The sequence below is a fragment of the Nematolebias whitei genome, chromosome 1, assembly GCF_014905685.2.
Source record: "Nematolebias whitei isolate Nwh7 chromosome 1, NemWhi1, whole genome shotgun sequence".
NCBI classification, from domain to species: domain Eukaryota; kingdom Metazoa; phylum Chordata; class Actinopteri; order Cyprinodontiformes; family Rivulidae; genus Nematolebias; species Nematolebias whitei.
The window spans coordinates 37,953,560-37,967,477 of NC_056498.1; the positions used below are offsets into that span (position 1 = coordinate 37,953,560).

The 13,918-nt window shown below is 41.8% G+C and overlaps 1 protein-coding gene across 1 annotated transcript in view; it reads right to left on the reverse strand.

Annotated features, from left to right (window-relative positions):
- Positions 1–1,214: 1,214 nt before the first annotated feature.
- The window catches only part of LOC119411061 (zona pellucida sperm-binding protein 3), a 15,464-nt gene continuing 2,760 nt past the window's right edge, over positions 1,215–13,918 (reverse strand). Inside the window, exons 3-10 of the mRNA XM_037678017.1 lie at positions 12,823–12,950; positions 12,628–12,731; positions 12,343–12,520; positions 10,898–11,015; positions 10,710–10,801; positions 10,514–10,571; positions 10,227–10,365; positions 1,215–1,397 (exon numbers count right to left, since the gene is read on the reverse strand). Coding sequence (XP_037533945.1) covers positions 10,252–10,365; positions 10,514–10,571; positions 10,710–10,801; positions 10,898–11,015; positions 12,343–12,520; positions 12,628–12,731; positions 12,823–12,950 — 792 coding nt within the window. The 3' untranslated portion in view covers positions 1,215–1,397; positions 10,227–10,251. The remainder of the gene's footprint in view (positions 1,398–10,226; positions 10,366–10,513; positions 10,572–10,709; positions 10,802–10,897; positions 11,016–12,342; positions 12,521–12,627; positions 12,732–12,822; positions 12,951–13,918) is intronic.

Below are 13,918 nucleotides of genomic sequence, written 5' to 3' on the forward strand. Positions count from 1 at the left end.
CCTGAGCCTTTAATTTTTACTCAGAATCTAGGGTAACCGACGTAGACGTATTAACTTAACCTGGTCAAGCAAAGGAGCAAAGATAGTAACCATGTCAATTAAGTGCATGTAATAAACTTGAGAAAAAATCCCAAAAGATTAGGCAAAAAAAAAAACCCATATATATATACTGCATGGATTGCAGCTGTATAGGAATCTGAATACATTTTTGATGACTGCATTTATAACTTATGTACCGACTTGAGTTTGATTTCAAAACAGAATAGTCAGGTTATAAATTATGGTCCCATTTATCCATCCATCCATCCAATGCTTGTTAGTCAGGTTTCAGGGGCAGCAGCTTGAGCAGGGAGGCCCAGACCTCTCTTCACAGCCACTTCTTCCAGCTCTTCTGGAAGGACTCCAGTGTGTTTCCAAGCCAGCTGACAGTATCTCTTGGGACTCACCCTGGGTTTCCTCCCAGTTAGACATGCCTGGAAAACCACCCTAGGGATGTGTCCAGGGGTCATCATACCTTTCAGCTGCCCCTGGAGTCCTACCAGCTAACTAAGGACAGATACGACTTCATCAGCTTGGCAGTCTTCCATGGAGAATGGTCGCCATGAGAGACGAAGACAATTTTGCGGCCACAGTTCAAGGCAGCCGCCTCCACAATGGACAGTATCCCACTTGGACTTAAAAGTCCTCTGACTTCGCTGGGATGCAGTTGACGACCTATTGAAGGCGTGAGTTGAAGATCTTTGACAGGTTCTTCTGCCACAGACTCAAACTACAGTCAGAACCTGTCCCCCTTTCATTGTTGGTCTGTGTGCTGTTGCATTTTAATTCTAGGGAAATCATAGTCGTCAGACTGATGTTGATAGATTTAAACAATTTTCTTCTACAGTAAGTTTGAAATAATCCACACATTATAACAAAAGGTTTCAATAAAATTTAAAACCTAAATCTTTATAACCATGAAGAGAAAATACAGTTAGGCTGGAGGAACCATTCAACTCCAACGTTGCTTTTGGCAAAAACTAAAATTTCTAGTTCCGTCATTACGAATAATTTCCAAAATACAATCAAATGAACAATACAGATAATACAGTCCCATGTAAAGTTGAGACATTTGAACAAAATACTCAACTAAGCAGCCACAGCATGACAACTTACTGGCAAATATAGATTTTAAGACAACACGACTGGTCAACGTGGCATTTCCTAAAACTCTCCTGAAAACAGATGTACGCAATCGGGTCTCAAAACCCAACATGTTGTTTAGAAAGCGTCACTGTGTGACACAAAGTGACATCTTTGGTTTACAAAATGTGTGTGTCCACTGGGTTGTGAAACAGCAGCAGCATCGAAGCAGGTCCTTGAAAATTGTTAACCCTTTCTTCATCCAAACAAGGTCTCTGCAAGAGAACAAAGCAATGCATGAATCTATTCTCAGGGCATTTTTCGTAAGACTTACAGACATGCTTGTTGCAAGAAATCAAGACTAAACTAACTCTGTAGGAGGTTTTAGACTAAAAGCAAACAATGTGAAACAAATTGAATGAATTAAGGATTAATCCTTAAATCAGGGGAGTCCAATATTGGCTCCCAGGCTTCTGCAGAACTTGAATAGGTGATTTAACCATTGAATTAGGTATCAAAGTTCATGCTCAATAATCCAGGTAAAAAAAAAAATCCAACAATTTAGGTCAGGTCCTCTGGACGGTTTCATTTTTGTTGAAATGTTTCATCCTTCATCCAAAGGACTTCATCAATAAACTCAGTCCCACAAGCAGCACACTCGCATAGTGGGCCAACCAGTTTGATGTGGATAAGATGGTTTCTGGAGTCCAACAAAGTCCATAACTTCGTTGGATTTTATACCTGGAGTATTGATCATGAACTTTGATGTTTTTAACCACTTTGGCCATGGCTGCCTCAGAGGAGTCGATGGGGGAGAGGGCAGACTCCAGAAACCATCTCATCGCCATCAAACTGGTTGGCCCATTATGTGAATGTGCTGCTTGTGGGACTGAGTTTGTTGTGGCTCCTCGGACTGAAGAAGTCCTTTGGATGAAGACGTTTAGGTGGTGGGTGGGGGTGGGTTCAATAAAAAAAGAAAACAGTCCAAAGGACCTGACTTAACTTTGTTGCATTGAATTAGGTGTGCTGGATAAGGAAAACCTCTGAAACATGCAGGATAGTGACCCTTGAGGACCAGGATTAGACACCCCTGCTTTAGATTACCGCAGATGTAACAAAACACTAAATCACTGCACATTCAGCACAAATGTTTATGTCACGTCTTCACCTCAACCCCCGACAGCTCCTGTGGAGCCAGAGTAAAAGGAAATGTATTGAAACTTCCTGAAAGTCCTCTCGGTGTCACAGGAGGGGATGTCTACTTAAAGATTTTTAGTGAGTCGGAGGAAGTAAAAGGCGTTTGCATCTGCATCGGGGACTTGCCTGGTTAAATAAAATCTATTCAGACTCACAGGTTTCTTCAAATTCTACCAAACTCTGGTGAAAAATCCCAAAGTTAACATGTCTGCATGGCTATATTTCACAAGTGAGTAAAAAAAAAAAAAAAAAAAGTTGTTTGTATTGCACAAAAACAAACATCAAAAGTGCCGGGCCAAAAAAAGAAACAAAAAAAGTGTGTAATAATCGGAACTGCAAAGATTATTAAAGCCACAAATATCAGCAGTTCAGTACCTCGAAGACAAGATTTCTGAATCTATATGCTTTTCCTAAATTATTAAAACTGAATGACAAAATGCAAATTAAATAAATTTAAAGTATAGTATATGTAAAATATGTATTATGAAACTCCGAAGCAGTTTTTCCGCCCTCAAGTTGATCTCTAATTATTTGTTCAGAGTGAAGTCGACTGTCTGCATTGTCACTTGTGCTAAAACGAAGACGGAGTTGACGGCTTTGTTGCACTGTTTGCTCAGAGGTCTGTTTGCTTATGTCTGAGCCAACATGAGAGAAAGAGGGAGACGAGGTACGTGCATTCAGCCATGCTTCATGACCAGAGCAGAGGTTCAGGGTGGGAGGTGAGGGATGTGTGGGGAGTGCGGGGGCAGGGATGTCTCGTCAAAGCGACTCCTGCTTCCAACTTAGTATAGGATAATCTAACGTAAACAAAAATGGGAAGTAGAGATCAACTCACGTGGTATTAAAGAGGACTCGAGGCGAGACGATCGTGTTCAGAGCAGAGGCGGTATTGGAGGCAGTGAAAGTGCACATTTTACTTTGGGGTTTGCGTTGCTCATCCAGGTTTTAGGCTTGGAGCCAACTGAATCTCCCTCTCTGGCGCGACACAAGACAGGAAGCTGACATGAAAGAATAGAAGGACCGACTACGAGTGACGTAGGAGCCAGCGCAGGAGCCGAGACAGTAGCCATCGAAGAGATCGGAAGTTATTGTTTCAACTTGCAGGCGTCTCTTCTGACAACAATCCCAAGATAAACTGTGACGCCTCAGAGGAGCAGTTATGGGATACCTCTATATACACTCCTGTGGCTGATAAACAATATAATAATATGACTAAACAGCTTATCCTGCAGATTGTAAACCAAACTCAACAAACCAGCTTGAACTGGCTCACATCAGGATTAGTTTACACGGTCAACGAGCTTGAAGGGCAACATGCTTCTATTGATAGCCAAAATGCCGAGTAGGACAGCAAACATGTGGGAAGTAAGGAGTTTCCCAGAATGCCCAAATACAAATAACTGGAGCACAGCTGAGCTGACGTTCAGATTTTTAGAAACAAAATCAGTCTAACTAAAGCAACCTTTCACAAATCGCTTCAAGATGGATATGACACGCCACATCGTCTCAGTGTAAAGAAACAAAGGTGTGAGGAGACACCTGAGGCTGAAGTGGACCAGCCAAGGCTGGGCCAGTGTCAGGGCTCAAAGGTGGGACATAGTGATGACAGATATGCGCACCCAGTTGGCCACGGGACTTACAAAGGGGAATGTCTAACATGTTTAGGGCAAAGTGCTGAACGTTAGCACTACGGAGTTCCACTTCAGTCTTCTTTGGTTCAGTGATGCGTCACCGTTTCTGAAAGCTCATGTCATTGCGGAACAAGGACAGCAGGTTCTGTTCTGGTTGGTGATGTGTGTCATTAATAAACATCTGGAAAACCAGAGCAAAGGCTGTCCTGGAACCAAAAAAATGACCATTAGCAACGCTGTTAGAGAACGTTAGTGTCTAATCTCAAGAAAAAACAATGCACCTCAAATAAAAATCACCTCTGCCTTGGCACAAACGCCTAGTTTTGTTTTAGATGCTTAGTTGGTGCTTAGATGGCTCATCAGGTAAATTTGTTGCACAAGTATGAAATCAAACCAATGAGTACGTGAGGTCGTCAGGACACAGGTACTGTACGAACACCACACCCCATCTTATACCAAGATGGTGTAGAGGTATGTCAGCTGACTTGGGACCAGAAAGTCGCGGTTCGACTCCCAGGCATTCCCAAGTCATGGTTTCTCTGAGCAAGACACCTAATCCCCAATTACTCCCGGGCACTTGCATAGCTGCCCACTGCTCCACTTGAGTGTATCTCAGATGCAATGGGTTAAGTGCAGACAACCAATTTCATCATAGTATGGGAACATACAATGACAACAACACATAGCACTTATATACACTTATATCGTGACTTGATGACCGGCTTCAGCCAGGGTACGGGTTCACCATCAACATTGCCATTAAGCTGCCGTTAACGCCAGAGCAGAGATTATTGCTTTTGAAGCGGAACCAAAACTGGAGAGTACAAACTGATGGTGTATAGTATTGCATCATGTTCAGCATTAATGAATGACCTCTTAGGGGGCAGCTGTGGTTGAGTGGTTAGAGCAGTCGTCCTGCAACGCAAGAGTTAGGGGTTCGATTCCATCAGCAGTCACATGCCGAAGTGCCCCTGGGCAAGATACTGAACCCCTCATTGCCTCCGATGTGTGTCCCATCCGTGTATGAATGTGATAAATCACTGATTAATCTTTGTATAGATCTAGTAGAGTGCTGTATGAATGGGTAAATGAGGGCACAGATTGTTGTAAAGCCCTTTGAGTATCTTGTTAAGATAGAAAGGCACTATATAAGTACAGTCCATTTACCTCTGTGTGCACATCTGGCACCGCCTCCTAGTACTGTCAGAAACTTTAGGGTGGGGCTTCAGATGGGGACTCTGATGCTTGTCTTACCCCTTCTGAGAGAGGACCCTGTTAGTTCATCAACAAGACATCACCACTCCAAGGCACATAAATCTATGGACTGCCTGCACGATGTTGAGGTCCTCCCATGCCGATCCTTCCCCAATCCAACATGTGGGATCAGTGCAGACAAACTCCCAACTCAGTACTGGATCTTCAGGGTCAGTTCCAGCAGCTGAGGACTGACCTGCTGCAGCCGTGGCATTTTTTCTGGCTGCTGCCTCCAACCTCACACCTTTTATCTAACGGACCTCTTGTAAACTCCACTTCACAATCTTTCCTCTCCTGATTGTCCTATCTGCCGTTTCCTTAACGTGTTGCCCCCACTCCCCCTCGATGCCCTGCATGGTTTGGAGAAGCTGATTTTACATTCCAACTTTATCTTTCACATTTGTTTCCACTGTGAGATATGGGTCTCTCTTTGGATTTATGCATAGAGGTGTACAATTTAAACTTTGGTTTGGATTCACGTTTTCAACAATTTACTCAGTCAGACAAAAACAGTTCTACTTTGTGTCTGTTGCATCTAAAGTTGACTGGATATAAGGTTTTTTTTTTAAGTTACCAGAAGTATCTGCAGCAGACAGAGGCCTCTTTCAAAGCAGATTTCTGCCATTTTAAATTCAGACCTCAAATTTATATGCATTTATGCAAACTTCACCTTTACACAATCAATTTTACATACGGGGCAGCACGGTGGCACAGTTGGTAGAGCTGCTGCCTCTCAGCGAGCAGGTCACCCCGGTTCAAATCCCAGCCAGGGGCCTTTTTTGGGTGGAGTTTGCATGTTCCCTCCGTGCATGTGTGGGTCTTCTCCAGGTACTCCGGTTTCCTCCCACAGACCAAAAACATGCATGTTAGTCCGATTGGCAACTCTAAATTGTCTCTAGGTGTGAATGAGAGTTAATGGTTGTCTCATTTGTCTCTGTGTCCCTGTGATGAACTGGAGTGTGTCCCCTGCCTCTCACACAGTGACTGCTGGATATGGGCACCAGTGACCCCCGCGACCCAAAAAGGAAAAAGCGGGTAAAAGATAATGAATGGAATTTTACATACAATTACATAAAACTTAATGCTGTAGCAGCTGAGAGTCCATCACATCACAACACATGTCAAGTGTGATGAACTGCAAATAACACTACTGTTAGAGTCTCACCAAAAAGTCTAACTTCCATATTTCCCCGTCAACATTAGGGGATCTGAATCTGAAACATGACAGGAACGCTCAGACGTTTGACTGATGTATTTTTCTGATATGTAAAGCTTTACCACAGGAAAAAAAACAACCCAAGTACTTCTTACTATGACAACCTATTAAAAAAAGACAAATGGACAAATGTCATTATCAGTTTGTTCATCTGTTTTTGGTAAATTAAAACTTTCTTAGAAAACCACAAGTCAACATCGTAACAAATTGTCTAGTTTTCTAAATTTCTCTCCGACTTGTTGACCGACACAGCTGCTTATTTACTGCATAGACATAAAGAAAGGAGGAAAAAGAACGTGTCATGGAACAAGACACTGCAGCATGAAATCTATCAGGTTTCCCATCTGGTCTCTTGTGTATTTCCTCTCACTACTCCAGACAAGCACATACAATGTCCCATGATGGTCCTATTCTTAGTAAAGTGCTTATTCTAGTGTGTTTGTTACAAATGGGTTATTTTAGGTTCCATTGTAGTTCGTCTCCCTCGTTATGCAGAATCTTCACATTTGTTTTCAACTTATTTTCACTAAATGAACTCTCGGGAGTTTAATTAACTGCTCTGTGCTGAATTAAACCTGATCTGTACAGAGTGTTTACTTCAGTCTTATTTACATTTAAGAGTCACACTGAGCAGAACAACAATAGCCAAAGATGTGCAGAAAGTAACTTGTAACTCGAAACATCCTGATAAAACAAAAGTTAACCGTCCAGAGGACCCGGCTGAACGTTGTTGGGTTTTTCTACCTGGATTACTGAGCATGAACTTTGATATTTTGAACCACTTTGACCGTGGCTGCCTTAAGAGTCACTAATCTGGGCGTGATAATGGACCCTTCCCTGAAACTTAATCATGTAAACATGATTGATAAATCATGTTTCTTCCAACTGAGGCGGCTGTCTAAACTGAAGCCCATATTGTCCAAAAGGAACCTGGAGACAGTAATACATGCATTCTTTACATCTAGGCTTGATTACTACAATTCACTCCTGTTTGGTATCAGTCAGACCTCCATTGCACGACTGCAACTTGTCCAGAATGCAGCAGCCCGACTTTTAACCAGTACAGGCAAAAGAGAGCACATTACACCAGTTTTGGCCTCACTGCACTGGTTACCGGTTCACTTTCGAATCCAGTTCAAAATACTCATTTATGTCTACAAATCACTGAACAGTCCTCCCCCCACCCCCATCTCTCTGATCTGCTACAACCGTATGTCCCACCATGCTCCCTGAGGTCAGCGGACCAGTTGCTCCTCACAGTTCCAGGAACTCGTCTTAAGCGCAGAGGTGACAGGGCCTTCTCTGTAGCAGGACCAATACTCTGGAACGAGTTGCCTCTGCTTGTCAGACAGGCCCCCTCCCTCTCGGTTTTCAAGTCCCGTTTAAAAATCCACTACTATTCGGTGGCTTTCAACACCTGATGATCTGTGTTTGGAACCTGTATGCTCCACACTGGTTAGTCATTATCTGCATCGTTTTTATTTCTATATTCTCCATCCATCCATTTTCTTTACCCGTTTATTCCATTTTGGGTCACGGGGGTCGCTGGTGCCCATGTCCAGCAATCACTGTGCGAGGGGCGGGGTACACCCTGGACGAGTCGCAAGTCCATCACAGGGACACACAGAGACAAACGAGACAAACAACCATTCACTCTCTCACTCACACCTAGGGACAATTTAGAGTTACCAATCAGCCTAACATGCATGTTTTTAGTCTGTGGAAGGAAACTGGAGCACCCGGAGAAAACCCACGCATGCACGGAGAGAACATGCAAACTCCACCCAGAAAGGCCCCTGGACCGGGGTTTGAACCAGGGACCTGCTCGCCGAGAGGCAGCAGCTCTACTAGTTGCGCCACTGTGCTGCCCTGTCTATATTTCTGATTTACTTCATTTTGTATTTTGCTTTGTGTTACCTGTTGTTCTGTCTGTACAGCACTTTGGTTGGCCTTGTTGCCGTTTTAAGTACTCTATAAAAAAATGGTATGGTAAACGAGTCGGCGGTGGAGAGGGTGGACTCCAGAAACCATCTTATCACCATCAAACTGGTTGGTCCACTATGTGAGTGTGCTGCTTGTGTGACTGAGTTTGTTGTGGCTCCTCGGACTGATGAAGTCCTTTGGATGAAAGATGAAACGTTCCAACAAAAAGAAACCATCCAGAGGACCTAACTTATCTTTGTTGGATCGTTACTCTCGAGTTAAATTTTTTGCTCAATATAAACAAACTCTTTCTTTGGGTTAAGTAACGCTTTCAGACGTTGTGATTGATGGCAGACATAAACACTGTGTCTGATGCACAAATTATTGATATGGACAACAATTACAATTTAGCTAATAAGACCTGAGGAAGTATTTATTAAGAATCTTGGTGTATTGGTATGCTCACCAGTCCATGTCTGTAAAATGGGGAAAATCTGTATAATCTTCTTTTCATGCGAGTAATGGTGTACGACAAGGCAGCATTTTGTCTCCTAGCTTTTTTAATGTATGGATGATTTATCTAAGGTGTTAAATCAATGTAGACTGGCTGTCGGGTTAGCAATAGAACCATCAACCAGCTAATGTATGCCGACGATCTTGTAATATTTTGTCCATATAGTGCGTGTCTGCAGCAACTGTTAAGGGTTTGCTGTCAGTATGGATTGGATTTAGATATCAAGCAAAAAAAAGAGTAACATCATGACTGTCAGGAGCAAAGAGGACACTAAATTATCTTTCCACGACTTCACTCTGTCTGGCAGCATCCTCCAAGTCAGTGATGAGGTGAAATACTTGGGACATTACATAACCACTGACCAGGCAGCGTTGTATGCAATATGTACAAGCTAATATGCTTCTTCAGAAGTTCTCTATGTGCTCAGTATCTGTAAAAAGTGCACTCTTTAAAGCATATTGTACTCCACTGTATACTGCCCACCTGTGGCAGCATCACAGAAAAAGCAGTATTCATAAATGGATGGAGTGTGGATGGAGCGATGGAGTAGTGTCAGTCAGATGTTTGTAAATGCCAACGTACCAACTTGTGCATCTGTGCCTCAAAACCTTATGTACAGATGTGTAGGCAAACAGACTCTAAATAGCATCACTTATATTCTGACCAACCCCGTACAAAGCTCTGTTAGGTTCTTTTCTAGTCTGTGGGATCACTGGCGCCTTAATTTATATGGCAATGAACGAACATTCTATTTTTATTGTGTCTTTTTCTTGTTATGTTTATTGCCTGTTTTTGTTTACTATGGACCATGTACATGTCTGAAATAAAGTTTCTGATTGATTAATATAAGTTCCCAGCACTTCATGAGAAATTGAAACGCTCAGAGTTTTCCCTGATTTTTCCTTGAGTAAATCCTGAAATTCCAGGAGATGTTCAGTCACATGGAATCATTCCAGGTCTTGTGATGGACTGGAGACCTGTCCAGGGTGTACCCCGCCTCTCGCACAGTGATGGCTTGACATGAGCACCAGTGACCCCCGCAACCCAAAAAGGAAGAAGTGGGTAAAAGATAATGGATGGATGGAACATCAGAAATTAAAAGCCACCGCAGCCAGTCAGTAAGGAAACATGTACTGTGTAGACACGTCAAAATCTCAAGAGATCTTTAAATCAGCAGACCAGTGCTCAGATTCGATGAGTTCTCCCCGTCTGGAAAATGTCAGTCATTTACCAGGTTTTCCCTGATTTCCAGAATCGCTGGAAACGCTGTATGAAGCGGGCAATAATCATTTTGGCGTTCGCTACAATCAGAAGTATCCGAGGAGGGATGTTTTCTTGACTGGAAAAATTGCAGCTGAACAGAACTCACCTCCGTTTGAAGTTGGAAAACGTCTTCAACTGACCGACAGTCGGCCCGTCCAATAAGAGTGAAGCAAAACGTGAAGCGGTCCGATTGTCCTGTCAGCCTCGTGTTTCTCCTCTGTCAACAAACACATATTTACACACAACTTAGTCACCAAGTTGCCCTGGAACTGCTCGTGTGTACATTCATGACAACTTGTGAAGTCCAGTCAAACATTATGTAGTCTGCGTTTGTTTATGACGAGCAGAACAACCCGGCTCTGGACGTCCTCGGTTCCTGCCTTCGGGCAGCGCGGAGCAGTCAGAGCCACAGCATTCACACAGAGCACTGTCTCCCTCTGTGGCACGCCACCTGAATGACAGAAAAACCTCCAAGTTTCAGCTCTAAAACAACTTTTAATGAACTACACCGACAGTGCTAATCGTGTAGTTAAACATAAAAATAAGAGCTGTGTTTAAATGAAAGTTGGGCTCAGTTGGGTACCCTAACCTGAATGTAGGAGAGTGGAAGAAGCAGGCTTTATTAAGGAGACTACGAGATGTTTGCTTCGGAGTGGCTCTGAGATGGCAGCTTATGAACATCTAGAAGACAAAAACAGCATTTTATACTGGAATTTTTTTTAAAAAGCAAACATGAAACATTAGAGATGACTCTGTACAGCAGCGGAGATCAACTACCTGCTCCTCAGAGGAGTGGTTGAAACGAAAAGCTCGGACGCTGAAGCACAGTCTGTTGTCTTGGTCCTGAGGCAGGAACCTGGATGAAGAACCTGGCAGAACGCTGTCTATGAGACAGCTAAAAGAAAGGTCACTTTAAAAGCACAGATGTCAAGATTACATGTTCTGAAAGACTCTGTATTTGAGTAAAATAGTCTTGTATTGAACAACTATAGATAAGTATATACGTTAGTTAATGACGGTACTTCATCTAGATACCTAACAGTCACTAATGGTGTGCCACAAGGCTCAGTTTTAGGACCCACTCTTTTTACAATTTATATAAATAATGAGTTTCAAAACATTCCTGACACACCCTTGCATCTCTATGCTGACGATACAGTTGTTTATTGCCGAGCTAAGAGCCACCAAGTTTTTCCAGCTTCTACACTTTGCATTTAACATCATTCAGTTAGATCCGTTACATCTGGTGCTAAATGCTGATAAAACCAAAGGGATGTTGTTCTCCAACGGAAAGTTGGTGCCAGCAGCTCTTCCTCCCATCTCATCCATGCATCGTGTTCCTATTGAGTTTGTAGATTCTTACAAACACTTGGGAATTTTAGTTGATGCATGTCGCTCTTTTAAACCACATACTGAAAACGTGATAAAAAAACTCAAATTAAAACTGCTTTTCTTTTTCAGAACTAGATCTCGATTATCTGAATGCCAGAAAACACCTTGTAGCTGCTACTTTCCTATCAGCCATTGACTATGGTGACATTATTTACATGAATGCTCCTGCCAGCTCCTTACAGGTAGATGTTGGATGCCGTCTACCACGGTGTGCTCAGATTCATAACTGGTTTTAACCACTGTACCCATCACTGCACTTTGTACTCACTGGTCATTTGGTCATCATTGTCTACACGTAGGCTCTCACACAGGTACATCTTTATCTATAAATCCCTCCTTGGTCTGAAACCTTCTTATAACTCCTCCCACATGTCATGCCATCAGTGCAGTTACAACATGCGCTCCTCAGGCCTTCATTACCTGCAGCGTCCCCTCAGCGCGGACTCAACTCGACAAAAAGGCCTTTTCCTACTCAGCTCCTACAACCTGGAACACCTTGCAACAAAAACTGAAACTGTCCACCTTAAATTCTTTAGGGGATTTTAAACATTTGATAAGGTCAATAGAAACATCAAAGCAAATATGTTATTGTTTTTAGCAGTTTACCTTGCTTTATATCAAATGGGACCTTGATTTTATGGTTTTAATAACACTACTTTTATTCTAAATGCATTATATTGTAGTTTATTGTTGTCCGTACACTATATGTTGTCTGTTTAAAAACAGGTTTCTCTTTTAAATGAGCCCTTGTGACTCGATGAGACTAACCTGTAGAAATAACGGTTGAATGAATGAACGAATGAATCAGCTTGTTTGACAGAGAAACTGACCCATGGTTGGTGATGAACTTGTAGCTCGGCAGTGAAAAAGGGTCCGGCTTCGCTGTAGCAACACAAGAATCCACATTTAGAGTCAGCGGCGGGTGCTTGGGAGCCTCCACTCTGGCCTCCAAAAACACAGCTTCCCCCTGCTGGTACACTGAGGAGGCGCGCCGGGACGAACAGCCCTCTGGAACAAAAACATTTTACTTCAAACTTAAAATATCCAGAGACAAGTGCTACGGTTACTCATTACTGCCACTTCCTCTGAGCCAGAATAGATTAGGATCATTTCACCTGCCATGACATGAAGGGAGAAGTGCAAAAGACCAAAGGCACCAATGGTGGACGTCATGGGAACCCAGGTTGGTGCCAATGGTTCTCCTTTAACCGTCTGCTTCCTGTTTAACATTATTAAGTGTCGTTGGCAGTTTTCCAGTCAAACTATATGTGTCATGGTACAACATGTACATAAAATACAAACAGCCTCACCTCTCATAATGGCACTCCACAGGTACGATGGTCGTCGCCCCTCGGACGATCGCACTCCCTGTAGAAGTACGAAACAGAGCTGGAAACAGGAACAGATGATTGGAATAAACTAGCCACTTGCCACGAACCTGAAAAACAAAAACAAAATATAAAAGATTGTAACTTTTTAGTCTGTTTAAAATCCAAGGTTTTCAGATCAGATTAGTGTCACGTTTTGAGTTCATGGGTGTGAAAAGTAATTTGAACCTGTAAAAATAAAATGAAAAGAAAGAAAAGCCTTTATAGACAACATCGGCAACAAGGACACTGGTCTGTAATTAGTGAACACACATTTCTCACCATTCTTATAAAGAGGAACTATCGTTGCTATTTTCATATTTTCTGGAAATTTTCCTGTTGAAAATTATAAATTACATATATATGTAAATGGTTCAATAACATAACTCATTATATCCTTTACAAACATCATGTCCATCCAGGCTTTTGATCTTTTATCTGCAAGATTTTTTACAATACTCAGTATTTCTTCTTTATCAATGTCACCGAGAAAAATGCTGTTGGCACAACCCATGACTATATGACAGTCATGGGTTGTGCCAACAATATACATCAATACATCTCTATACATCTCCATACATTATATAAATCTATCTATACATCTCCATATATTATATAAATCTATCTATACATCTCTATCTCTATATATCTCTATCTATACATTATCTCTATAAATCTCCATATATTATATAAATCTATTTATACATCTCTATCTCTATATATATCTATATCTATACATCTCCATATATTATATAAATCTATCTATACATCTCTATCTCTATATATCTCTATCTATACATTATCTCTATACATCTCCATACATTATTATACATCTATACATCTCCATATATTATATAAATCTATCTATACATCTCTATCTCTATATATCTCTATCTATACATTATCTCTATACATCTCCATAGATTATTATATAACTATCTATACATCTCTATCTCTTTACATCTCCATACATTATTATATAACTCTATCTATACATCTCCATATAATATTATGTAAATCTATCTCTATACATCTCTAT